Source organism: Chiroxiphia lanceolata, chromosome 20 (genome assembly GCF_009829145.1).
Source record: "Chiroxiphia lanceolata isolate bChiLan1 chromosome 20, bChiLan1.pri, whole genome shotgun sequence".
Taxonomy (NCBI): Eukaryota; Metazoa; Chordata; class Aves; order Passeriformes; family Pipridae; genus Chiroxiphia; species Chiroxiphia lanceolata.
The window spans coordinates 3,349,513-3,369,534 of NC_045656.1; the positions used below are offsets into that span (position 1 = coordinate 3,349,513).

The 20,022-nt window shown below is 60.8% G+C and overlaps 4 protein-coding genes across 4 annotated transcripts in view; 2 read left to right on the forward strand and 2 right to left on the reverse strand.

The window, feature by feature from the left end:
- Positions 1 to 690: 690 nt before the first annotated feature.
- On the forward strand, positions 691 to 3,516 carry VPS37D (VPS37D subunit of ESCRT-I). Its single transcript, XM_032707644.1, has 4 exons — positions 691 to 849; positions 1,677 to 1,848; positions 2,371 to 2,453; positions 2,626 to 3,516. Exons 1-4 carry the CDS (start codon positions 727 to 729, stop codon positions 3,127 to 3,129), a joined length of 882 nt encoding a protein of 293 aa, XP_032563535.1. The 5' UTR covers positions 691 to 726; the 3' UTR covers positions 3,130 to 3,516.
- Positions 3,517 to 8,240: 4,724 nt separating this feature from the next.
- On the reverse strand, positions 8,241 to 10,902 carry DNAJC30 (DnaJ heat shock protein family (Hsp40) member C30). The gene has a single exon (XM_032707656.1). The coding sequence runs from the start codon at positions 10,637 to 10,639 to the stop codon at positions 10,013 to 10,015; it is 627 nt and encodes a 208-aa protein (XP_032563547.1). The 5' UTR covers positions 10,640 to 10,902; the 3' UTR covers positions 8,241 to 10,012.
- On the forward strand, positions 10,686 to 16,471 carry BUD23 (BUD23 rRNA methyltransferase and ribosome maturation factor). The gene is made up of 12 exons (XM_032707651.1): positions 10,686 to 10,991; positions 11,096 to 11,133; positions 11,361 to 11,456; positions 11,634 to 11,716; positions 11,811 to 11,907; positions 12,986 to 13,082; positions 13,364 to 13,414; positions 13,916 to 14,001; positions 14,216 to 14,261; positions 14,826 to 14,884; positions 15,872 to 15,961; positions 16,086 to 16,471. The coding sequence occupies exons 1-12, from the start codon at positions 10,944 to 10,946 to the stop codon at positions 16,138 to 16,140; spliced, it is 846 nt and encodes a 281-aa protein (XP_032563542.1). The 5' UTR covers positions 10,686 to 10,943; the 3' UTR covers positions 16,141 to 16,471.
- Positions 16,472 to 16,764: 293 nt separating this feature from the next.
- Positions 16,765 to 20,022, reverse strand: part of STX1A (syntaxin 1A) — a 66,627-nt gene continuing 63,369 nt past the window's right edge. The window contains exon 10 of the mRNA XM_032707650.1: positions 16,765 to 19,902. Within this exon, the coding sequence (XP_032563541.1) occupies positions 19,825 to 19,902 (78 nt within the window). The 3' untranslated portion in view covers positions 16,765 to 19,824. The remainder of the gene's footprint in view (positions 19,903 to 20,022) is intronic.

Sequence of the window (20,022 nt, forward strand, 5' to 3'; positions counted from 1 at the left end):
GTAGGGTATCGGGTGGGCACAGTGGATGCAGGGTGGGCACAGTGGGGTATCGGGTGGGCACAGCGGGGTATCGGGTGGGCACAGCGGAGTATCGGGTGGGCAGAGGGGATGCAGGATGCGCACAGCGGTGTGCGGGGTGGGCACAGCGGGGTATCGGGTGGGCACAGTGAGGTATCGGGTGGGCAGAGCGGATGCAGGATGCGCACAGCGGTGTGCGGGGTGGGCACAGCGGGGTATCGGGTGGGCACAGTGAGGTATCGGGTGGGCACAGTGGGGTATCGGGTGGGCACAGTGGGGTATCGGGTGGGCACAGCGGGGTATCGGGTGGGCACAGCGGGGTATCGGGTGGGCACAGTGAGGTATCGGGTGGGCACAGCGGGGTATCGGGTGGGCACAGTGGGGTATCGGGTGGGCACAGTGAGGTATCGGGTGGGCACAGTAGGGTATCGGGTGGGCACAGTGAGGTATCGGGTGGGCACAGCGGGGTATCGGGTGGGCACAGCGGGGTGCGGTGCGCCGGGTGCGCGGAGCGGGAGCAGTGCCGGTGTCCCCCGGCCGGGGGCGGGCGCGGTGCGGACCGGGAGCGCCTCGCGCTCCGCTGCGGCTCCTTTAAGACCGGCGGGGGCGGCGGGCGCGGGGCGGCGCGCGGGGGGCGCGCGCGGCTCCCGGCGGCGGGGGCGGGGGGGGTCCCGGTCCCGATCCCGATCCCGATCCCGGCCCCGGCCCATGTCCCGGCCCGCGGCGCCGCCCGGCTCCCCGCGCCGCCTCGGGGCGCTGAGCACGGCGCAGCTCCGGGCGCTGCTGCAGGACGAGCCGCGGCTGCAGAGAGCCGCCCGCCTCAGCAGGAAGGTAACGGGGGGCCGGGGGGATCGAGGAGGATCGGGGGGGGCCGTGTCCCGCAGCCGGCGGGGCCGAGCCGTCGCCGCTCGCCCCAGCGGGGCTGTCCCGGTGCGCAAGGTGCAGCCGCCCGCGGCCCGGGCACCGGCGCTGCGGGGCCGGGCATCCCCCGCCCGTCCCGGCCCCGCCGCCCGCTGCCCCTTCCTTGACACCCGTAATCCCGGGGGCTCTGGAGGAGCCGCAGAATCCACCGGCGGGGCGGGGGATTCTTCGCTCGGGCGTCCCGGCCACGGCAGACCGGGGCTCCTGTGCTGCAGCCTCGGGCCACCAAACCCGCGGCCACCAAACCCCATCCGCTGCCCCCCGCAGCCCCGAGATCTGGGGAGGCCCCGGCCCCTCGCCCGCCTTACAGCCTGGCCTCGCTCCGCGCAGCCGGGATGAGCCCTGCGCGCTCCCGGCTCCTCTGCGGGAGCGGGCACAGGTTATTCTGGAATCGCTCTCGGCCCCATTTCAGCGTCTCCCCTGCCGCCCCCCCCCAGACAGTGTCTGTGCAGCGAGGGGAGGGTGCGTGGGTCCCCCCCGCCATCCATGCCCGCTGCCGAGCCCTTTTCCTGAAGAGGGGTTGGGCAGCCGGCGCGGGGATTTTCCGTTCGCAGCCCGGCGCCAGCCTTTGCATCCCCCCGGGATGCTCCAGGCAGAGCAGAGGCGTGGAGACAGTGCAGGAAGAGAGGGTTCGCCCCTGGATGGACTCGGACCCCCGCCCAACAGGCTGCTGGATCTGCCTGGTTCTGCCCATTTCTTCCAGTGCTGACACACACCCCACGCTTCCGTCCCCGCAGTTCCAGAGTCTGCAGCAGGAGCGGGAGATGTGTTTGGCTTCAAACTGTACCCAGGCCAGGGTGAACCTGTCCCTGCGCCCGCGGCTGGAGGACGGGAAGGCTTCCCTGGCCATCAAGTACCAGGAGCTGCGGGAGATCCGAGAGGCATGTTGGGACAAGCAGCAGCGCCTGGGTGAGTGGGGTGCAGCCGATGGGATGGGGCAGAGCCTGGGATGGCCTGTATTAATTAATATGAGGGTCCAGGTGGGCTCAGCATCCTTGAACCTGCCCCAGGGAAATGGTCCAGTCATGATCAGGAGCAGTGGGGGGATGATGCTGCCTGTGACACAGCGAACCCTCGGCTGGGACCAGTCATAGAATCACAGAATGGTTTGGGTTGGAAGACACCTTAAAGATCATCTCATTCCACCCTCTGCCGTGGGCAGGAACACCTTCCATCAGACCAGATTGCTCCAAGCCCTGTCCAACCTAGCCTTGGACACTTCCAGGGATGGGGCAGCCACAGCTGCTCTGAGCAGCCGTAGTGCCAAGGTGGGATGCGGGTCTTGGTGTGCAGGTGGCCCCAGGGATGTGTTTGGGAGTGTTTCAGTTCAAGGGAGGGGGGAGCTGATGCTTTGGGATGGGAAAGGTGGCAACCCCAGCAGTGGGGACACCCAGAGGAAGGTTGGCAGCCCCATCCCCTTCTGACACACAGAGGCTTACCTGGAGAAGTGGAGCCCACAGAGCGCCCTGGGCCAGCTCCAAGCCAGGCTCGATGCCTCTGAAGCAGAGTCAGAGGTGAGTCAGCTGAGACCCCTGTGCTGCTGCCCGTTCCTTGCCTGGGCCCTGGACTGCTCTCCGTGCCTTCCCACATGCCAGGGTCTGGAGAAGAGTCCAAGGGTCCAGGAGTGTCCCCTCTGCGGTCCTACAGCTCTTTTGGCTTGATGTTGTCCCACTGTCCATCCTACAGGTACAGATAGAGCAGTTCCTGGCCCAGGACCTGCCCCTTGAGTCCTTTCTGGAGTCCTTCTGCCAGAGCCGCACACGCTCCCACATCTGCCGGACGCAGCTGGAGAAGCTGCAGGAGCTGCTGCAGAAGGACCAGGTGCAGAAGGACCAGGTGGGGAGGGACCCTGCGGGCCCTACGAAGTGCCCAGGTGCCCCGGCTAGCCCACCACCAGCCCGCCTTGCCCCGTTACGGAGTGGAGTAGCCCCCAAAGCCTTCGATCTCTCCTACGGCTTTGTGCCCGCCTTCCTCATCCCCTCGGAGGCCGTTGTGCCTTTTCCCGTGCCAGCTGCGCCTCCCAAGCACCATCTCCCAGCCCTGGGACAGCAGCCAGCATCTCCCTGCTCTGAAATCCCCAGCCCAGGCTCTCCCCTGCGCCTCGTCGGACACATCCCCGTGCTCAGCCCCCAGCCCGTCCGCAGGCAGCAGCGGCTGCGGCAGCAGCAGCAGGAGCCTCCACACCGGTAGCAGGGCAGGGATAGGGGATGTCCCTGCTCCTGTGCCAACATGGGGTTGCACAGGAACACCCTGGCCAGGGAGCATGTGGGGTGGGGCGTGGTGTAGGCACAGCTCTGAGGGGCTGTGGGGTCTGGGGGGCAGGCACAGGGGTGGGTGCTCACAGAGGGACGGAGGTGCTTGGCTGGGGGTGGGATGGGGCAGGTGCTGTGGCTGGGGAGGGGGTCCTGTGTTTGGGGAGCTGTCAGGGGGAGGTCTCTGCATCCACAGCAAGAGGAACAGTGAGAGGAGGTGGGGGTGGGTGGCTTTTAGGGATGTCAGTGGGCTCGGTTGGGGGGGATAGCAGGGAAAAGGGCCCAGGGGCACTGGGTGCCACATGCTTCCTAAATAAAGGCTCTTTCCATGCTCTGTGTTACCCCTTGGCTCTGGCTGTGAACAGCAGGATGGGACAGGCAGGGAGGAAGGGGTTGCAGGGGGAAGCTTGCCAGGCTCAGAGGTGACTGGCAGCCAAGGAGGGTCCTCCAGCCCGAGGAGTCCCCTGGCATCATGCCTGCTCTTAGCTCAGCCCATCACCACCCCAGGGGAGGTGAGAGCCCCCACAAGGGGTGCAGAGCACCCCATAAGTGTGTGTTCCCACCAAGAGAGGTGTCAGGGACCAGTTTGGCCCTGCACATGGTGAAGGCTTCAGGTGACCAGAGATGCCATGTGCCAGCAGCCAAGCCCTCACCCCAGGGCCAGCTGGGTTCACTCACAGCTTGGCAGCCACTGGTCCCATCAGCCTGTCCTTGTGCCCACCTTTCTCATCCCCTCAAGGCCATTGTACCCTTTGCCATTCCCTGTCTACCTCCCCAATTTCACCAACCTCCAGTGGAAAAGGTGGCAGGAGGCCTGAGCTCACCCTGTGTCATCCCAGGCTCCTCTGTTGCTTTGCTTAATATCAGATGATGATGAGACCAGGGAGTGGTGTCCCCCATCCAGGGGGGACAGCCCTGGTTCCTCCAGCTGCAACCTCCTGGGCACCCTGGGTTGTTTGTTCCCTGCTGTGGGGTGTCTCTTTGTGCTGTTTTTAGCTTTTGGTTTGGTTTCAGGCTCTTCTCGTGTTCTCAGCCCCTGTCTGGTTGTAGCATTCTTTTCTTCTTTCCCAGTTGCCTGCCCATCCTGCAGCTTGGCACTGGTACATAAACTGATTATAAATCATCCCAAGCAGAAACAGGCCCTGGCTCAGGCTACAAAGCCCCCCAGAATATGCATCATCAGCTTGCAGTGTCTGATCACCCTCCACTTCAGCCCTCATTTGTGGGACTGGGGGAGGTTTAAAAGCAGATAAAAGCCAGACAAATTGGGGACCAGCCACTGTGGCTTTATTGGCAGGTGAGGAGATGGTAGTCACTGGAATATTTGGGGTTTCACAGAGCACCTCCTGCTTTCCTGGATCCCACTAGGCTCAGTTTGGGCTCAGCCTGTCAGTGAAAGGCCTGATTACCACAGTCAGGCTCTGTGCTTGCCATATGCCAGGAGGAAGGACCACAGGAGCCAGGAGGAGGGACCACAGGAGGGTGGCAGCCACAGCACAGCAGCTTGGGTCACTGTACCAGTCCCACAGGGGTGACCTAACCAGGGATGTCAGGGGACCAAGCAGGAGCACTTAGGAGGCCAGTTGGTCAGTGTGGAACTGTGTGTGCAGTGTTTGGAGGGGCTGGGATGCACAAGCCCACCTGCCCCAGACTACCCTGAGCGGGGACAGTGTGGAATGCCCGGAGCTGTGGGTGCAGTGTGGGTGCAGTGTGGGGACATGGGCCCAAGTGAGGTGTTTGCTCTGAGTGAGAAGGCTTCTCCCTGGGGATGAGGATGCCCACCTGGAAGAGGAAGACCACCTTAGCCCACGGCTCGGGAGAGGACCTGAGGCAATGGTGTGGGGATATGGTGTGTGCCAGAGCCCAGAGCCAGGCACCTGCAGAGGCAACACCGGTGGGCTGTCACTGCCCTGCCAGGTGGGACAACATGTGAGGAGCCAAACCACCCAAAAACCAGCCAGGCCCCACCAGTGGGTCTGCCAGGCAGTGCTGTGTGGGTCTGTCACCAGCTCCAGGACAAACTTCCCTGGCCCGAGCAGGTACCGAGTCACCTCCAAGGCAGCTCCATGAGTGTGAACCCTCACAGTGAGCAGCTGCCTCTCTGCAGCCTGGGGAGGGTGTGTGTCCCACCAGAGCTGACACACTAAAAGGGACAGTCCAAGGACCAAGGTGAGCTGAGCTGCCATGGCCCTGGGCGTCCGTCTGTCTGTCCCTCCATAGGAGCCCTGCAGCACCCCAGGTACCTGCCCTGCTCTAGGAGCGTGGGCTGGCCCTGGCAGCCCCATGGTCCTGCTGGGCTGGCCACCACCCCACTTCAGGGAGGGGAACCTTGGGGTCCTTTGACCACAGGAAAGCTGCCAAAGAAGGTGAGCCCTTGCCCTGGGGAGGTTCCTCTCACCCTGGAGCTGGTCCTGGCCCAGGTGAGTGGCTGGGCACCCCGGTTGGGGTGGTCCTGGTAGGGAGTGTCCATGCACCCTGGTGCACCCTGTGCCCTTGGGGAACGTGGGGTGTCTGCCTGTCTGCTCCCACCAGCAGCTCCAGCCCCTTCACAGGGAAGATGGGACTGGAGACAAGGTCCTGCATGGAGCAGGCAGGGATATCAGTTAACAGGCACTAAGGAGCTGGCAGCAAGCAGGGTGACCCTCTGTGCCCCTCCTGCCTGCACGGTGGCTCCCCCTGCCTCTCCCTGTCCCTGCCCAGCAGAGCCACGTTAAGGGGGGCAAGGTGCCCTTACTCACCCCAGGGAGGAGGAGGAGGAAGGGTTGCCACCAGGTGTGCACGTGCATTAATTTCTGCTGGGCCAGGGAGCAGCCTGGGCCCAGTCCAGCCCCTCTCCAGCTGGTGTGCAGCCAAACCTAGGCAGGAGGCTGGGAGTGCCCCCCCATCCTACCCAAGACTGGCTCTGTGGAAGCCAGGCTGGATAAGGAGCAGCTCCCAGAGCCACGACAGCTGGGAGAGAAGGGGGGGGGGTGTCCCCAGGAGACCCCCTAAGCCTCAATCCCAGGGGCAGTGGGGGTGCAAATGGGGTGTAAACCTGGGCTGGAGCTCGGACCAGCCAGGGATGGGGGTGCCAGGGTGTCCCAGCTGGGCCCCCGGGGGCAGATACTGGGGCTGTTAACCAAGGGAACTCTATTAACAATTAACTCTATTAACAGAGGAGTGGCTGCAGGGGATGTTGCTGAAGGGAGGGGGAGCTGCCCCCCCAGTCCTCGGGTGCTGCCAGGCGTGGCAGCCCTTCCCTGGGTGGGCAGAGCCACCAGCAGCAGGACTGGGGTGCAGAGCTCTGCCCACAGATCCTGGGGCAGGTGAGGTTGTTCCAGGGGCTGTCCCCTCAGCCACAGCCCTGCCAGACCAGCCTCTTTGGGGGAAGGCTGATGACCACCCCTTACTGCTGCTCAGGACCCTGCTGCCCCAGCCTGCAGCTCCCTGTCCCTGCCCCTCAGGCCCCCAGCCCAGCTGGCACCCCCAAAGACCTTCCAGGAGCCAGGTTTAACCCATTCCTTTCCAACGAGCAGCCCAGGTATCCCAGGAGGAGGGAAGAGACCCTGATGGGGACCCCACACCCCCAGGCTGCAGCACCCAGCACTCCAGATGAGCAGCTCAGCACCCCAAACCTGTGATTATGGGGACATCAACCCATGGGAATGGGCTGAGGCAGGATTGAGGAGTGGAGTCTGCAATGAGCTTGGCAAGGCCTCGGCACTGGGGCTCTCAGGCTTCATCCAGCTTGTCTCAGCTTCCCTGGAACTTTGGGTTTCCTTTCAATGTGACAGTATCAAATTACCAAGTGGCCAATTACTCAGATTTAGTTGCTTCCCTTTGGTGTGATGTCTGTTGTGATTTAAGGGTGGGAATGAGCAACATGAAGGAACCTAAGGTGAAAGAGCTGGGTAAAGTCCAGGCCTGGCATGGGGTGACAGCTGAGGCCCTACCAGCAACTCACCCCCAGGCAGTTCCTTTTGGTGACATAGAGCTGGCAAAACGTGGTGTCAGGGGCAAGAGGAGCAAAGGACCAGCATCCAGCAGGGACACAATACATCACTTACCATTGAAGGCAGACGAAATGTGGAGCTACAGAGGGATGAAGTGAGGGGTAAGATGTGCTAGAAAACATGTAAAAATGGCCCCAGTGGGCTTGAGAGTGAGGAGGAAGAAGTGCCCTCAGTGAACATCACACTTCTCCCAGTAGAGTCCTCAGGATGCTCCCTGACCTCCCCTGGAGGGCACGGGCCAGGAGGGGCTGTGGACAGCTGCCACTGCAGTCTGATACTCAGATCTGTGTTGTAGGGACTGGATACACCCTCAAAAAGAGGCAAAGCCCTCAGCAGACCTGGGAGTGGAAGCTGTTCCCTGCTGTGACCCATGGCTGCCTTGCCTCTAGCTGCAGGAAATCAGCCTCTCACAGAAACAACCCTCTGTGGTTCAGTACCCTTAAGGATCCATCCTGGTTCCTGAGGTGTGACAACAGCCAAGGCCACAGGCAGTTACAGAGCTTCACCCTCTGCTGACCTTCTGACCCTGTGCAGCTCACCCAGCCCCTGCCACCACACTGCTGTCACCATCAGCCCTGCTGCATTTCCCTGGAACCCCTGGCTGTGCTCTCCTGGCTAAAGGGAAGCACCATCAAATCCAGTTGCTCCTTGCACCTCTCCACCAAGGAAACAACTGGGGAACGACAACAATGCAATGAGAGTGTTGACACAAGGAGAGGAAGGGGCAGAACCACGTGTGTGTGTCTGTGTGTTTGGACCAGCTCCAGCCACTTTGTGCCCAAGCTCCTGAAATCCTTCCTGGAGCAGAGGAGCAGTCAGGCCTGACCAGGGCAAAGGTGACACTGGGCAGAAGTTTTAGGGCACCCTGCATGCCATGCTTCCCCAGGGAGGTCACCCTGCCCCACTCACTGCAGGCTGCCCACCCTTCCCAGCACAGGAAGCAGCTCCCCATTCTCTTCTTCACCAGCTGCAGTCAGGATGTGAAACACCCACCTGTCCCCACCCCTGTTTTCCAGGAAGTGCAAGGAATATTTACCACCCAGAACCACCAAAAGAATTATGGCTGGATGTCTTTAATGTTCAAGATACATCACGGTGACCTGAGGAAGAACCAGTAGTAGGAACTGCTCAAACCACCTGTTTGGGTAGGAGCTAGAGAGGTGCTCCCTAGTGCCCACTGCTTCCCATGGACACCTCTAGCTTTTCCAGCCTGGAAAAGAATGTTTTCTGACAAACTTTGTCAGAAGAGCCACCTCTGATCTTTCCAGTGATTTGGTTTACAGCACAACAATGAGCATGAAAACGCATCAGCATGTGCCAGAGCCACAACTCTGGAGACTTTCCCTCTGTAACCCACGAACGTCGGGCTCCTGCTTTTCCCACACTGATGCTTCAGCACTGTAATGCCACACAGAGGGATGGACTGACAACCACGAGAGAGGACCCTGGAAAGCTCTCTCTGTCCCTGGGCTAAATTTACTCCAAGCACGCAGCAACCTCTGGAGTGTGGCTGAAAGTGGCACAAGGCTCTCCAGAACAGGCAGAGAGCAATCCCAGACAGCAGGACCTGGTGCTTCCTGCTGTGACGCTGCCTCAGGCTCCGATCAGGATCACAGAACTCCACAGTGGAAAACACGGGGAATTTGCTTTTAACATTCTTGTGCTGGGACAAAACATGACCCAGGCTCTGGGTTATAAGATAACGAGGGCTGGGCTCCTGCACACCCCACACAAAGTCTTTGGCACACTCAGGTCACTGCTGTGAAGCTTCTCTCCCTCCAGGCAGCAGCAGCACAGCACAGGTGAAACCGTCACAACAAGGAGAGAGAGAAGCTTCTGAGAGGTCTTCAGTTCTTAAAACACTTCAATATTTAAATAGGCAAGTACTCTCATGTGCAAATGATGCTCAGATATGCGTAAAACACAGCTAATGGCACTTGGTGCTCCCAGCTGTACCCCTCCCAAAGGCCTCGGAGGGAGGGGCTTGTGCAAAGTTCCTGGCAGGCCCTAGACAGGACAGAGAACTTCAGACATGGAAGTGTTTTGGGGAGCACTTCCAGACAATGTCACATGCTGACCAGGACGTGAGCCACCACAGACCCAGGTTTCATCCTTCCAGGCCCAGTCTGAAGCCAACACTTCTGTACTCACCACCCTGAGCAGGGTCAGACAAGGGCAGTGATGCAGTTTGGATATCAACGTTCCTAAAATCCCACAGAGATGTAGTACCAGCAGGTCTGACGGCACAGAGGTGGCAGGTCTGGGATTAGCAGAAACCACAGAGCCACACGTGAGCGCAGCCCTGAACACACACAGCACACGCCACCTCTGACAGCCTTTAATCTCTGCTGCAGCTCACAACAGGCACCTGGGGCACACCAAGGTCACACAGCTGTGCCAAAGGAGGGGACATGTCCCGGTCCAACGTCCAGGAGCCATGTTTACCTGGCAGGCCCTGCGTCTGCAGGTGGTATTGGCTGAGGGGGCACATCGGAGCCCGTGGGGCTCTCGTACCACCTCTGCAAGGTCACGCTGGTGGCACAGCACAGGTTGTGGAGCAGAGCCCACAGAGGGTATCCAGAGGTCACACCAATGCCACATCCTGTGCCGGCCAGGGGCACTCTGTGTCTGAAGGTCACACTGGCAGAGGAGCCAGGTCACAGCCCACGCAGTCTACTGGTCATGTACCGTCCCTAGAGGTCACACCGGCAGAGTGAAATGTCACGGCCCGACAGCAGACACACGGTGTTTGCCAACTGCAGGTGCAGGGGCACCCCCAGCCCTCTGCCAAGCCTCCTGGTGAGACCGGGGAGCTGGGGCGCCCCGCCGTCACTTGAGGCCGTAGATGATGGCAACACCCATGAAAAAGATGAGGCCCAGCGACAGGTTGGAGAGAGCCCTGAGGCGCCCCTGCTCCGCGGCCTCCTCCCGGCGGAGCCGCAGCTGCTCCCGCCGCGCCCGCAGCAGCTGCTCCCGCTCCAGCTGCTCCCCGTAGTGCGCTCGGTAGAAGGCGTCGAAGTTGAAGGGCGGCGGGACGGGCCCGGGGCGGGCGGCGGGGGCGCGGGGCGGCGTCGGGGCGGCGCTGGCGTCGGGCGGGCGGCCCGCGGGCCGGGGGGCATCGCGCAGCTCCTCGGCGCTGAGCAGCCCGCGGTCGTACTTGCGGCGGAGCGCGGCGCTGCCCAGCACCCGGTAGGCCTCGCTGACGGCGGCGAAGCGCGCGGCGGCGGCCGCGCTGCCGGCGTTGCGGTCGGGGTGGAAGCGGAACGACTGCTCGTAGTACGCCGTCTTGATCTGCGCCGCCGTGGCCGTGCGCGGCACGCCCAGCACCTCGTAGAGGTCGCGGCGCGGCCGCGCGGCCCCGGAGCCGCCCGTGTGCGCGGAGCGAGAGGGCGGCGGCGGCCGCGGGGCCGCGGGGAGGAGGAGCCGCCGCAGCCGCCCGAGCGCCGCCGGCTCCATTGGGGCCTCTCAGCGCCCGCCCGCCGCCGCCATCGTGCCCGCCGCGGCGCGCGGCAATGACGTCACGGGGGGCACGGCCGGGGGGCGGTGATGTCACTCGGAGGCGTGCCCGGCGAGACGGTGACGTCACGCAGATGCATGACCGGCGATACTGTGACGTCACGCGGGATGAGCATCGATACAGTGACGTCACGGACAGGCATGGCCAGCTAGGCGGTGACGTCACGCGGAGGAGTGAGTAACGAATCGGTGACGTCAGGCGGCGTCGCGGCGCGCGGCAGTGACGTCACGCGGAGGCGGCAGCATGGCGGGCAGCGGGCGCCGGCCCGAGCACCGCGGGCCGCCCGAGCTGGTGAGCGGCGGGACTGGAGGGAGGGAGCTGGGGGGAACCGGACCCCTTCCGGGGCTCCCTCCGGGGTTCTGGGCCTCACCGCCCCCGCCCCTCTCTCGTTGCAGTTCTACGACGAGACCGAGGCGCGCAAGTACACTCAGAAGTACGGCGGGACCGGGGCTGCGGTGCCGGCAGGGACCCGTGGTGGTCCGGGCAGGGGGGTCTCGTCATGGGGCGGACACCGTGGCTGGGGGGAATCGGGCCTGGATCGTGCTGCGGTCGGGGGGGCCCGGCCCTGCCGTGAGGCATCGGCGGGGTGGGAGGGGAGGGCACGGGAGGGGGTCACATCCTGCCATGGGAGGGTGCGAGGGGGTGTCTCCTGTCTCGCAGCTCGCGGGTAGTGGAGATCCAGTCGCAGATGTCGGAGCGCGCCGTGGAGCTGCTGGGGCTGCCCGAGGACCGGCCGTGCCTCCTGCTGGACGTGGGGTGAGCCCGGTGCAGTGGCACACACCGAGTGCCTGGGGCCGGAGGAGGGTGGGAGGGGTGAGTTGTGGTGGGTGTCTCTTGTGAGCTGAAGAAGAGGGACAGGCTGCTGCAGCGTTGTGTCTGGGCAGCAGCACCCTCAGACCAGCCCGGTGAACTCTGTGCTGCTCCTCCCTCCAGCTGCGGGTCAGGGCTGAGCGGGGATTACATCTCTGAGGAGGGTCACTGCTGGATTGGCATGGACATCAGCCCTGCCATGCTGGGTGAGCAGACCTCCCTCCCCTGGCACACCCACCTCGCCTCAGAGGTCCCCAAGGGCAGGAGCTGGTTGCCTGAGCCGTGCTCTGTTCTGTGCAGATGTGGCTGTGGAGAGGGAGGTGGAAGGAGACCTGCTCCTGGCAGACGTGGGTCACGGCATTCCCTTCAGGCCTGGCATGTTTGATGGCTGTATCAGGTGAGTCTGTGCCCATAACTGAGCTCTCCTGGTGCTCCACAGAACTGCACAGCACGCGTGGTGCACGGCTGGTGCATCACAGGTGGGCAGCACTGCCCTTGTCAGCTGCTCTTTTGCTCCCTGTGCTACTTGGCTCCATCACTCTGGGGCAAACCTCCAAGGTTTTGGATGGTAGAAGCAGCAGCTCCTGGCAGCTGTTTCTCAAGCACCTTTTGTGCTGATGAGCTTGGAATTTTGTTGAAGAAAATAAAATTTGAGATATTGTCAGGAGGGCTGAGACCTGCACCAGGGAGGAGAACAAAGTGTGTCTGTAACATTGCTCAGCAAGGTCAGTTCCTGGATCAAGGGTTTGGTGGTTGGTTTTGAGATGGAGGGGACAGAAGCACTTTTCTGCTTAGAGAATAGCTCAGGAAGGTGCTGGGAAGGAGCAGGGACTGTCCATTGCTGATCCAAAAGCTCTGGTTGGGATTGCTCATTGGGAAAACCTGCTTGGCCAGGCAAGGGTCACAGCTGAGCTCTTGAATTATTATCAGGAGCTTGTAGTGATAGGATAAGGAGTGATGGGTCCAAACTGAAGGAGAGGAAATTGAGGTGACATATACAGTAGGAATTCTTCCCTGTGAGGGTGGGGAGGCCCTGGCACAGGTTGCCCAGAGAAGCTGTGGCTGCCCCATCCCTGGAAGTGTCCAAGGCCAGGTTGGATGGGGCTTGGAGCAACCTGATTTGGTGGAAGGTGTCCCTGCCCATGACAGGGGCTGGAATGATCTTACTCTCAATGGTCCCTTCCAACCCAAATCATTCCATGATCCTAAGATTTGAGCAGCTGGCTTAAAGGGAATGCTTTTTGATGCTTTTGGCCTTGAATAACTACTGCACGTTGTTGGGATTTGGCGTAGTGAGTCTCCAGAGGGGTTTGTGTGACTGCAAAACAGAAGGCAAAGCTACATGAAGGAAATAAAAGATTTTCCCTGAGGCCCAGCACATGCTTGATGCTGGAATTCAGCTCAAAGGGAGGTGACAGGCTCTGGGAAGGAACTGATGACTCAGTGTCCTGGGGGGGTCTTGTTTTGCTCCTCAGTATTTCCGCAGTGCAGTGGCTCTGTAACGCTGACAAGAAATCACACAGCCCCCCCAAACGCCTCTACAGATTCTTCTCCACTCTTTACACTGCCCTGGTAAGTGCCACACTCTCCCTGCCAGGCCTCTCCTGCTCTTACCTCCTTGATCATGCCTTTTAGCAAGATATTTTAAGTCAGGTGTTTTAAGTAAATGCTGCTCTGAGGCAGGACTGGCAGGAGCACCCACTGCCTTCTGTGATCCCTCATGGCTCACCGGCTCTGGGAGCCTTGCCACAGAGGTTTTGGGGAGGTGGGAGCTCATGTCTGGGGCAGGGATGGGGTGACCAGAGGGGTTGTCTGCACTGACACAGGTTTGTGACCAGCTTTATTTCCTGTAGGCCCGAGGATCCCGAGCTGTGCTGCAGCTGTACCCCGAGAACTCGGAGCAGGTACAGGCCATCAGTCAGCAGGGAAGGGGTGTGGGTGCTGTTTGGGGCTCTGAGTGCATCATGTTCCTCCACATCAGCTCTGTGTCTCTGTCCTTCCTGCCAGCTGGAAAGCTCCTCGAGAGCTCAGAGAAATAACCTGTAAGGAGAATACCCTGTGCAATTTCTGTTGCTTCATAGATTTTCTTGGACTGAGCCTTAAAATCAAAGAAAGTGGCAGGACACCATCTGAACCTGCTGTCCTGGATTTTCTTCTGTGTGTCTGGGCTATAGTCACCAGCACTGCACTGTAACTCCCCAGGGCTGGAAAATCCAGCCCAGTATCCCTTTCCAAGAGAGTTAACCCAGGGTAGACTGAGGAGCAGGGAGAACCAAACAAAGGCAGGGAACTGGTGTCTGGATGCATTTTGGGGATGCACAGTCAGCTGTGGTCCTCCCAGAGGTATCCTGGGCATTCCTGGGGGATCACTGCTAATTAATTTTTGCACGTGCCTCTCTTTCTAGCTGGAGCTCATCACAGCCCAAGCCATGAGAGCTGGATTTACTGGGGGAATGGTGGTCGATTACCCCAACAGTGCCAAAGCCAAGAAGTGAGTCCTGGGTCTCTGTGGGTGTGGTCGGGCTGAGGCTTGGGTTTAGCAGTGATTTTTTTTTTTTTCTTAAGCTGTTCTTTCTCCTATGATAGAGTCCTAGACAGAGGTTACAGCTTAAATCTGATTCTCTTATAAACCATCCCAGTCTTGCTTGGGACTGAGACCCACATGCTGAATCCCACCTTCATGCTCTTTATTCTTGTTCTTTCAGGTTCTTCCTTTGTCTCTTTGTGGGCGCATCTGGCACGTTACCAAAGGTGAGGAGCTCCAGGAGGCAGCAGAGCTGCTGTCCTGGCTGCTGGGTGATGTGGAAGAGCTGTGGGCAGAGTGGGAGCCAGGTAGCTCTGTGTGGGCAGATGTGACTTCATGTATACATTTGCTGCCAGTCACCAAGTCCTTCTCTCATAGAATCATGGAATGGTTTGGCTTGGGAGGGATTTCAGCTCGTTCCACCCCCCTGCCATGGACAGGGACGCCTTCCACTATCCCAGGTTGCTCCAAGCCCCATCCAGCCTGGCCTTGGACACTCCCAGGGCTCTGTAATGCTGGCAGCCACAGCTTCTCTGCCCAACCTGTGCTAGGGCCTCCCCACCCTCCACAGGGAAGAATTTCTTCCCAATATCCAATCTAGCCCTGCCCTCTTTCAGTTTAAAACTATTCCCCTGACTTGTGCTTTCTTTGGTACAATTTCTGGAAGACCAGTTTGTTCCTGCTCCATTCCTTCCCCTTGCAAATCCCTGTGTTCCCCTTAATTCTGATGCTGTGGCTGTCAGCTGTGTCTGCTCCAGAGGAGAGCACAACTTCCCAGTTTTGCTTTCCAGGGCCTTGGTACAGAGTGTGCTGATGAAGAGCTGCACCAGGCAAAGTTCACCAACGAGAGGTATCGTGTGGGGGTGAAGCTGCAGGTTCTCCCCAGCAAGGAGTGGGAAAAGCTGGGTTTTACTGGGGACCACAGCACTGCTGTGTGAGACGTGATGGGAGGGACTGGGAGGACCTTTGGGAGCCCAGGTGGTCACTGCTTTATCTTCCCCAAGGGCCCAGACACAGGGAACAGAACTGGTTAGTTTGGAGGGCTCTGCCATGGGGCTGTTGGTGCATTCTGTCCAGCTCTCTGGCTCTCTAGCTGGGACCAGTGGTGTGGAAGTGGGAATATTTATAGGGATGGTGATGCCAAGCATGGAGGCAGGCTGCCTTGCCTGAATCCTGGTGTTCCCTTTTTCCTGCTGTCCAGTTCTTTGCTTGGCTCTGCTTAGCTGTGGCCTGGGGGGGTTTCTCCTGCTGTCCAGGTCTCTTCCCATGGCAGTGGTGTAGGGAGGAGCCCCTCTTGCAGCCAGTGGGAGAGACAGAGAATAAAAACCAGAGGAAAGTCGTCGTGGTTGCCAGGAGCTTGTGGCTGCCATGTTTTCCTACCTCTTACACTGCTGTTCTCTACTCACTTAGTCCAAGGGGTACCTGGTCTTGGAGGGCAGTAGCAGAACTGGGAAATTTTTGGGAAGCCAGAGACTTTGCCTTGTTTGGAGTAGGGCAGACAAGGGGAAGGTGGTTGTGCTTGAGTCTGTAATCCCCTGAGATCCCAGAGCCCAGCGTGCTGCTGGTGCGTCAGGTATGGCACAGGGGGCCTGCTGCAGTCTGTAAAGGGTCAGTATCCCTCAGCTCAGAGCCTGGGCTGGAAGCAACCTTCTTCCCCAGCTTTCTGGAGTTGAACCATTTGGCATCTGCCCCAGAGCTGTCTGAGCTTCTCATCCAGGGCTGGTGGGAGGGGAACTCACTGCTTTTGTGACCCAGTTCTGGGTGACAATCCTCTGGGGCAGAGAACTGTGCCCCCACAGCTCAGTTCCTCTCCAGCTGCTGTCTGCTTTCTCCATAGGACACGGTTCAAGAACATCAAGGGCAAGTCTGTGAAGAAAAGCCGGGACTGGATCCTGGAGAAGAAGGAGCGTAGACGACGACAGGGCAAGTGAGTTCAGCTGAGGCTGGCCTGGCCTGCTGTCACCTGTCCAAACTCCTGCCCCAACCCCTCTCCCTTCCCCCCCGAGGTGAACTGTGGGTGGTGCTGAGCTGCTCCCTGCTTTTCCCCCCAGGGAGGTGCGAGCAGACACGAAATACACGGGTCGGAAGCGCCGCCCTCGCTTCTGAATTGCTCTGGACGCTGCTGCTGTGGAAGGTGGCGTGTGGGTGCCTCCAGCGAGCCTCCTGTGGATGGCACAGGTGGGCACCCCACGCCTGGGACTTGCTGGGACAGGTCATTGTGGCTCTTGATGGTGTAAACTGGCTCAGGTGCTGCCCAACAGCCAACTGCAAAGCTTCCAGCCCTGCTTGCCTGCTGAAGGTGGGAGTGGCAGACAGTGCTCTGGCCACTTGGTGTCTGCAATGCTGTCACTTACCTTCCTGAGTGCAGCAAGCCAGCTGAGCTCCAGGTCAGCCAGGACATGATATCCAGCCTCCTCACTAAAGAGTCAACGAGTTGGAGGTGTTTGCTGGTCTACTGTGTCCTGCTTCCGTGCTGGGGAGTACTGAGGTGGGAATATGGCACCTAGTTCCCTGCCAGCTGCCCCTCTGTCTGCAGGTAGGGAGTCAGGTACTGTAAAGCTGTGGATCCCATGAGGGCAAAGCTTCCTCCTAGCAGAAGTGTTATTCCTGGGGGCATTGCTCCCGAGGGTGCTTGGCATCCTGTTTGCTTTAATGCTCCCAGGGTACTGGGGTTGGCTGTACCCCGTCACCTCTTCCCTTCCCCTGAAACAGAGAGGTGCCAGCCAGAGCTTTACAGTTACAAATGTTTATTCTACATAAAAATTCCACAAAATGGGAAGCTGTTTTGCACCCAAAGCTTTGGGAGAAGAAAGGGAGGCTAGCAGGGAGGGAAAAGGGGGAAGGAGAAAAGAGGCAACATACAGTGTCATCCAGCCCAGTGAGACAGAGCAAGCCAGGGTCAAGATCCACATAGAAAACAAGGACACTTAGCTCACAGTACAGCAACAGTACAACTCCACGGGGGGCTCGGAAAGCCTTCAAGTACATTAATTACAAAAAAAACCCAATCCCCAGTTCGAGTGCAAGCTGTGCGTGCCCCACACTGCTCGTGGAATACTGCATCGACACGCTCCCGGTGCGGGGAGGGCAGGTGGCACTTGGAACAGAGGTGGTGGAACCCAAAGGACAAGCGGGCGGAGGTTGGGGGGGTTGGAAAGAAAAAAGTGAAATGTCTTCCCAAAGCACAACCACACTTGGTGATTTGGTCTGTACATGCAACAACAGGTAGGTAAAAAGGAACTGAACGGGGCTTCCCGTAGTGCAGGGGTAATTATTGCACCAAAACACCCTCCCCTCACAGCGAGGACAGTGTGAGCCTGCCTGTGGGGCAGCAGTGGCAGCCTGCTCCTCGCCTCCCTCGCCTCGGAGCCTGGCAGTGCCACGGCCTGCAGGATCCCAGCAAAGTGCCAGCGGCCCAGACTGCCCCCGCCCGGCTCCTGCTGCTGGGGGGCTGCTGGCAGTGGTGGTGCCAACAAGGAAGGAGCAAGGACCAGAATTCCTCTTGTGCCTTGACGGGGGTGCCACAGCCCTGATGTCAAGTGAGCATGTGCTGCAAAAGCCGCTGCTTGGAAGAAAAAAAAAAAACTCACCTTGTGCTAGCAGTGGGCACAGCTGCAGGGCGGGAGCCTGCGAGGAGGATTTTCCTGCCTGCCCAGTGTTATTGCTTCCCGGAGGAGGGGCCCGAGGCTCTCGCTGGCCCGGCAGAGCGAGCACAGGCAGCCGTGGCAGGCAGCTGCACAGGGGCAGGAGCACGGGCACTCGGCATCGCCTCCAGCTCCCTTGCCTGCAGCCAGACATGTCCCCCCAGAGCAGGGACCTTGCCCGTGCCTCCCTCCTGCCCCTGCCTGCGCAGCCCCGGTGCCCCAAGCCCTTCAGCCCACGCAGGCTGCAGTGCTGGAGCTCACATCCATTGGTGCAGGACCGTGAAAGGGGGCTCCGGCCTTGGATGTGGCCGCACCCCAAGGGGCTTGGGCTGGGCAGTGTGGGGGACCAGGCTGGACTCACTTCCCAAGGGCGGCTGGATGCAACCGGGGGCTGTACGGTGGGACGTCGGGTGACAGTGGCAGGGCTGCTGCTGGGGAGGGCTGGCCCTGGAGGATGCAGTGCTGTGTGGTTACAGCCACTGCCTTCCCCCCGCACCCATGGGCACCACACAACCAGTGCCTGAGCCACAGCACCCCACCGGCTGCTGGAGCAGCCCTGCCCTGACCCCCGTGGGAGCAGGGAGGTGACGCTGCCCGTGGCTGGAATACTGGCTGCTGTCAAGTGCCCCTTTTCTGCTACCAGCACCTGGGCTCACAGCCCTGTCCCAGTGCATGGCAGTGAGCCTGGCCCCAAGCGCCTCCCCTGCTCGGGGCTCCTCTGGGGTGCTCTGGCATGTGCACGGGCCAGCCGGAGCCCTGGGCTCTCCGGAGGAAGGTGAGGGCAGAGCCCTGTCCCCGGCCCCAGGGAAATGGGCAGTGGTAGCACAGGACCCCTCTGAGCTGCCAGCAGGACCCCACAGCAGCTGCATCCATCTCCTGGGCGTGGCAGAGGTGCTCCCCCAGCACCCCACCGAGGACAGGTGCCTCACAGGATGGCTGAGCAGAAGGGCGCTGTGCCAGGGGCAGGGGTGTGCCAGGAGGTGGCAAAGAGGCAGTCAGGCACTGGCCTGCTCAGGAGCTGGTTGGATACAGGAGGAGGAAGGCTGCTACCCCTCACTTGCAGGGGGGTGGATGCAGCAAGGGCTTTTCCTGGGACCACAAGAGGAGAGAGCCCAACTGCCTCCAACCCCTGGCCTGTGTGGAGAAGCCAGAATGGAGCAGGCAGATGCTGCCAGGTGCTGTGGGCATCAGTGCCAGCCCCAAATCCCAGCAACAGAGCCCAGGCCTTGGGGCAGCAGGAACCAGGACTACTGTGTGCCAGGGCTGAGAGCAGAATGATGAGGCTCCGGTGCAGGGCGAGCGGACAGCAAAACTCACTGGCCGTAAACTACCTGTGCCATCCTGCCCTGCCAGGCCAGCAACCAGGTGCAGCACAGGTCCCCACGTGGCCTGTCCCTGTCCCCAGGCAACTGTGATGACCCCAAGCAGCAGCTGCTTATCCCACACTGCTCCATCAGGCACCCACCGCCCCCAGCAGCACATCCAGCCCCTGGCACCTGCACCAGAGCGAGGGCTCTCCTGGGGAGGGGACAGCCCTGCCACTGGCGGAGTGACAGTGACAGAGCCCCAGAGCCAGGCACAGCCACAGGACAGGTAGGGCCGGGCAGAGCACACCCCTGGGGAAGGACCCCGGAGAGAAGCAGCCCAAGGGAAGGTATTTGCAAGCACAGACGCAGCTGACAGACATGAGAGCTCTGGCTGGAGGTGATGAGGAAGCTGGGGAGGTTGACTGGGCACTGTGCTCCCGAAGACCCCTTAACACCTGCCTCCTGTCCCTCCTCATCCTCAGCTGTCTCTAACACAGCCTGCCCAGCACAGGAGGAGCAGCAGCACCCCAAGGGCGCCTCTGTCCCCACCTGGTCCCAGCCAGCCACCCGGGCTGGAGCAGTGATGAGAGCTCGGGTTCCCCACTCCAGGGTCCCCCTCGTGCCCATCACCGTCCCCCGCCCCCCGCCTGCGCCCCGGGGCCGGCGCTCCCTCCACACAGACGCACCGCACCGCACACACAGCGTCACAAACAACCATGCATTAGAAACTGAAATGCTGCTGGGAGGCTCCGGGGCTGCGTGGGTCGCTCCGGTGTGGCTGCAGCCCCATGGCACGCGCGGCTCCGTCCATCGCACACAAACAGTCCCGTGGGGTGAGTTTAGCCGAAAATGCCGCCGAAGGTGGAGGCGATGACGATGCCCAGGATCACGCAGCAGATTATGATCATGATCTTCTTCTGCTCAGGTGTCCCGGTGGCGGCAGGGAGAGAGGGGAGAGGGGATGGTGAGTGTTAGGGCAGGATGCACCCAGGAGCCGAGGTTGCAGTCTGCCCTTGTTGTTCTCCTTTGCCCCAGTG